The sequence below is a fragment of the Pseudorca crassidens genome, chromosome 2, assembly GCF_039906515.1.
Source record: "Pseudorca crassidens isolate mPseCra1 chromosome 2, mPseCra1.hap1, whole genome shotgun sequence".
Classification (NCBI taxonomy): Eukaryota; Metazoa; Chordata; class Mammalia; order Artiodactyla; family Delphinidae; genus Pseudorca; species Pseudorca crassidens.
Window position 1 is genome coordinate 122,330,532 of NC_090297.1, and position 6,000 is coordinate 122,336,531.

The 6,000-nt window shown below is 53.7% G+C and overlaps 1 protein-coding gene across 2 annotated transcripts in view; it reads right to left on the reverse strand.

The window, feature by feature from the left end:
- FAM78B (family with sequence similarity 78 member B) overlaps window positions 1-4,358 on the reverse strand; it is a 103,866-nt gene extending 99,508 nt beyond the window's left edge. For both annotated transcript variants that reach the window (XM_067728514.1, XM_067728515.1), the window contains exon 1: window positions 3,621-4,358. In XM_067728514.1, coding sequence (XP_067584615.1) covers window positions 3,621-3,883 — 263 coding nt within the window. In that variant the 5' untranslated portion in view covers window positions 3,884-4,358. The remainder of the gene's footprint in view (window positions 1-3,620) is intronic.
- Window positions 4,359-6,000: the final 1,642 nt, after the last annotated feature.

Consider the following 6,000-nt stretch of genomic DNA (forward strand, 5'->3'; position numbering starts at 1 on the left):
TATAGAATGGATAATCAACAGTCTGACTGTATAGCACAGGGAACTCTATTCAATATCCTGTGATAAACCATAATAGGAAAGAATATGAAAAAGAATGCATACATATGTATAACTGAATCACTTTGCTGTACAGCAGAAATTAACACAACATTGTAAATCAACTAGACTTCAATAAAATAAGTTAAAAAAAGAAACTGTTCCATCATAAAGGTCTCATGCCTCTACTGAGAAGCTCCTGTATGCCCAAGAGGCATGGAGAAGGTATGAAGAGCCTCCTTATGCTCTTCTGGTTAAGAAGACCTGACCTGAACCTTCTCTTTTCCAGATCATATTGTCCTAGGCCTTCCCCAGCAGACCCTTTCCGACCTCATCTCCTGCTGTTCTTCCCCTTGAAAGCTCCCCTACTACCTACGCGTGCCCCCTTAAGACACCTTGTATTTCCCTGCCTCCATACCTTTGTTTTTCCCCTTTAGAACTAACTAGTCCCTCCTCCTTGCCTCACTGAATCTTATCCACCTCTCACATTCAGCTTGAGTCCTTACACATCTAGAAAACCCAGCCTGGTCCCCTGCCCCTCTCTCTGGCCTTTCTCCTACACTGCTTGGGAGCACTGGCTTTTTCTGCGTGTGCCCCTACCTCCTACACTGAGGATCAGTGACGCTGCGTGCTTATTCCTTTGTTTTCTTTGCTGGCGCTGGAACATCAGAGGCGCTTGGTAAATGTTTGTTTATTGATGGGTTGATTGAGAAAATACAGTAGCCCTTTCTCCCTGAAGGATGAAGCCTTGCAGTGGTCTCAGCAGGGCTGCATGACCAGGGCTCATCAGGGCCAAATGAGAAATAAGTGGGTGCCACAAGCATTCATAGCCTGCTTCCTGTAGAATCACTGGAAGAAGTTCCAAGTCATCTGAGTTCAAGTTCAAATTAAGCTCCGGCCATCCTGACCATCAACTATTTCAAATGCTCCTGTAGAAGCCTACTCTGTTTTGGAAATGTTGCGAATTTAAACCACAAAAGCTCATGTTTTCTTTTAAACCTACAGATAGAAGTTTCTTGGCATTTTAAGTTGCGCGTTTCCTCTGGCATAGTCCCTTTTAACTGTTGAAAAGGTAGCTTTCTAACTTACACTCTCTCATCGTGTCACGCTTCATGTAACAAGAGCATTGCACAGGGGTGAAAATTCAGCCTGCAGTGTTTTTTCCACTCAAGGTACTGGCTAAAGTGGACATAATAACTAATAGACTTCAGTGACTTTCATGCAATATGAGTTTCCATCAAAAAGTTTACACTGACGAAGTTTTCAGGGCAGAAGCATGTTGTGGAAATTGGTTCAATCAGATCTTGGCTCCAAAGTGGCCTTAGACACATAGCAATTATTGCAGCCATGAAGAGGCAGGTAGACCCTTGACCCATTTCTAAAATAATATGCTTTGTGATTCCTTGGGGACTATTTTTGCTCCCTGGCATCAACAACAGGAAAACCAAGAATCTTAAAATACTGAAAGTGGTAGTTAAAAGGCAAAACTTTTTTCCCAAATCCCAAAGGCAAGAATTCAGCAAGGAAGGGTCAGGGAAGATGTGTCCCTCTGGGCGGGCACCGACTCATGCCCATTAAAGCAGGTTCCCACGAGGGCATATCCTCTCATAGTCAAGGAAGTTCAACTACCATGTCTGTTTATACCTCACCTCGGCTTCTCCTGAGGTAGAATATATTTTCTTTTATGAGAAGGATGAATTATTTGCCTTCCGCTTACTAATTTACAAGAGATGTGAGGCAACAGAGAGCCTTGGCTGTGCCGTCTTGGGAAAAGTAAGGCTGTTTAGGCTCAGTACCTCCTAGCCTCCTCCAGAGGGGCCCCAGGCTGCAATGACAGCCCCCCAGCAAGGCTGCACACTGCCACTAGGGCCAGGCCAATAGGCCAAAAGGGAGGGTGCCCTTGCCCTGTCTGGGGCGTTCTCTGATTTGGCTGGAAATAATAAGTTCCTTAAAAAAAATCTTTTAAGAGACACATGTGTTCAGATATGATCATTCTTTTGAGGGTGTGTCTGTTTTTAAGTGGCATGATTCACCCCAAATAGTATGTCCCCCGTTTCTCATATCCAGCTGCCATACAGAAAGACAAGAACAGTCTATGTGCAGAGGCACAGAGGAAACTGGACTGTCACACATCTTCCCTAGGAAGGAACTTTCTCCAGCATTTAGCTTCTATGGTTAAAGAGAACAGTTCAAACTCTTTGGGGTGGGGATGGGAGGGGGGAGAAACAAAGCGACCTGTCAAAATTCCTTTTAGCACCTACGACTAGTGTTAACTTACATGCTCTCAGAGTGCAATAAAAAGCCTCCAAACTGCTGTTAAAGAGATAGTTTGACCTTTTAAAATGGAAACTCTCCCACCTTATATCCATATTCAAAAGATGAACCTTGGGAACTCTAGAGTTTTAGATTGATAATGAAATGAGGCTGCCTTTCCAGAACAGGGTTTCCCTACAGGCTGCAAGCTAATTAGGGTGCTCTAGACCTACATTGTAACAGCAGATAGAACGCAGGCCCCAAACCTTTTAGCCATTGTAGTTGCCAACTGCCCATAGTCTACTTCTGAAAGGAGGCTGGCAGAGAGTCATGCAAATTTAGTAAATAAAAAAGTCCTGGACGCGACTGTCAGCAGCCTGCGGTTCCGGGGCAGGCTGTCGGCCCCTGGCGGCAGAGGAGTCGCCGCGATCTCGGGTCTCCACCGCAGCCGCCGAACCCGGCGCGCACCGAGCGGGGCTGCTGAAAGAAGTTGGAGAGCTCCCAGATCGCCAACAGAATTCGGCGGTGGGCGCTGGGGAACCACTTCCAGCGTCGCAATCAGTAAAGTTTTGGAGTAAATAAAGACTTTAGACCGACAAGAGACCCATACTTTCCTTGAGCATAAGACACACACCGCACCACGCCAGCCAGAGGCTGCTCGCACAAGGCCATCAGCCCTGCTCCACCGGGACGCGCCCGGTGCCTTCCAGTTCCCACCACCCCAGTACTCGTCCAGAGGGAGCCGAGCCAGAAAAGCGGCTCTCCAGGGTTTGCGGTTCCGGATGCAAATGCCTCCAGGCTTCCCGGCCCGGGGGACAAGGGCTCGAAGTCAACAGTCGAGGGAACAAGGGCAGAACCACCAAGTCCAGCTGGGACACCCGGGACCTTCTCCTCCAAGCCCGCTCGGGTTTCTCCAAAGGACGCGCGGCACAGCCCACGCGCCCCCGGCACTCCACTCCACTCCGCTCTACAGATCCCCCCAAACTCTTCCCGGGAATCCCCACAAAGCACAGGCGGCGCCCCGAAACTCCCAGGGCACTAGCCAGCCACCCCCACCTCCGTCTCTCGAACCCTCCTTATCGCACCGTTCTCGCGTTCATGGGAAGTCAGAAGCAAACCACGAGAAAATGCCTTCGCGAGGAGCCTCCCTACACACACCCGCCCTGTCACTGAAACAAAAGCGTAGGGAGGAGGGAGATGGAAGAGGAGGCGGGAGGAAGGTTTAGAAAGAGGATGGGGAGAGCAGTAAGAAGGAGCTGGGGAGGAGGGTCGGGATCAGAAGAGACCGGGGCCAGGGACCCCGCTCCGACTCCGCGCGGCCGGTCGCTTACATGCCCAGGTCGCTGTAGGTGTTGAAGAACTCCATCTGGTTGCACGCCTGGATCCAGCCCACCACCCAGGTCTCGTGGCGGGGGATGGGGGGCATGACCACGCGGGCCGAAGCTTTGAAGTAGGGGGTCTTGTAGCGCAGGACGATGGGCGAGGTCTCCTCGATGCGCGTGGGGCACTGGTCGATGGTGGCGCACACATCGTACACCACAATGTTCTCGCGCCGGATCCGCGCCTTGCAGGTAATGCTTTGGATACAGCCCATCCTGCCGCCCGGCGCCGGCGCGGCGCGGCGTGGGGCAGCGCGGAGGACCGCGCGGGCAGCCGGGGGCGCCCGTCACACCGGCATGGCGACGCGCCGCCCGCTCCGGGTCCGGCTCAGCCCGTGCCTAGGAGCGGTGAGCCGGCGCCGGGCATTCTCCGAGGCAGCCCCCTCCTCTCGCCGCCCTGCCGGGTCTCCGCTGCCCCGACGCCCGCCCGCCCCTGCCCACGCCCGCCCCCTCTCTCCAGGGCGCGGCAGGGCGCGCGGAGCGTGCGCTCCTAGGAGGCGGCGGGCGCCCCCGCCGGCTCCAGGGCCAGCGCGGAGGGCAGGGAGGGGAGCGGCACTGCGAAGAGTGGTGCCCACCCCGGGCCGGAGCCCCCCGCCCCTCGCCGGAGAGGAGGAGGCGGCAGCGGCGGCGGCATGTAGCCGGGGGAGGGCGGCGGCGGCGGCAGCGCCGGGTCTGTCTGCCTCCGCGGTAGCAGCAGCAGCCGCCGCCGCCGCCGCCGCCGCCGCCGCCGCCGCATGAACCTCTGCACCGCGGCTGCCCCCCGCGTGCAGCGCACCCAGAGGCTGGCGAGCGGGCGGCCCGAGCGGCAGGCGGAGGCAGCAGTGGCGGCAGCGGAGACCTGCGCTCCCGCCGGCCCCGCCCCGCAGCTGGGCCGCGGCGACACTCCTCTGCCCGGCCGCCGCGGGCTCGGGGGGGCGCCAGGGGACTGTGGCCCAGGGTGGAGGGCCCCACGGGCTGGGCAACCCCAGACGAGATCCGCGGAGGAAACTGGCTGTACGCCATCAGTTTTGTCCCTCTCCGGCTGCCGTCCGGCTGCCGTGGAGTGGGGGGGTACTGTGTAAGGGTGGGGGTGTTTAAAGGGCAGCCAGCGCCGGGGTGGGGCCCGACACGTGGGGCCCAGGAGGGGCGGGGCCGCGGTGGGTGGTGTTCCGGGGGTGGGCGTGGGGCTGTGGGGACCCCTCCTGGGTTGTGTGGGTGGGGCCGAGAAGGGAGCGGCGCTGTCCAGGGTCGAGGAAGGAGCCCGGCAGTGAGTCTTTGGGGCAGCCTGAGGGTTAGGGGAGCAGCTATATCTGAGATTGGCCCGTTATTTATAATGTAGTTTGTTAAATTAGAGTTTGGCTGAGGTCTGGGCTCCAGTATGTTGCTACATGCAGTGGATTTCCGTCTTTCCCTGACTGGCTTTGCTCTGGAAGCTTTTCTTTCCACCACTGTATATGGGGAAGGTACCCAAAGCATCCTTCCGTGCCCTAACACCAAGTCACCAAAACTCCCAAGAGTTTTGATTGAAGCTCGAGCTCAGTTTTACTCATCGCCTGCCTTCATCCAAATCTTTTCTTTCTTAGAAAACGCTCTTTCAACAAACCCCCGCACATTGGGGAATTAGAGCAGGAAGGGACTTACCCTAAACACTGCCTTTTGAATGTAGCCGCATCCTGAGACAGGTTGTGCCTTGCAGAACCGACTAGCTGGATTAGAATGCATAGCAGCCTTCTTGAGGTTACCCAAGGTAACCTGTGACCTGTTAAGTACAAGGAGAACTTGAGAACATTTTTGGAACTGGGCTGGATTTAAATAGTAACTGCTTAATGATACATGTCCAGGGTACCCGTTTGTAGTAATCCATCTGGCCTACAGAAAGCCTGGAATCTTAGGACCTATTCTTTTCTTCGCTTGTCCAGGGCACGGCATGGTGACTAGCACATAGTAGCTGTGCAACAGTTGTCTGTGAATGAATGAATGAGTGAACAGAAAAAGCCTCACTGTAATTGTCCTGTAGAAACTGCCACCACAGATACTGGACATCGTGTACAGTATGATGCCCTGTGTCTAATATTGTCTTCTAAAATGCCAAACAGAAAAAAATTAGCAAATGGTCTTATTGGGCAGTTTTTTTTTAACATTTGTATTTTCAAAGCCAATAGCTTCTCTTTAAGTATTTCTTCCATGATCATTGAGCATTTGCTGGATCTGGTGTCCAAGTGTGAAATATTCTGACTTAACAGGCTGCACAGGAGGCTGGCTAGAGTTAGTCTTTAGCTAGGACAGATGTGATGAGTAATTTAAAAGTCAGTTGAAATCTAAAAGCACTCTTCATCCTTATTTTAACTTTCCT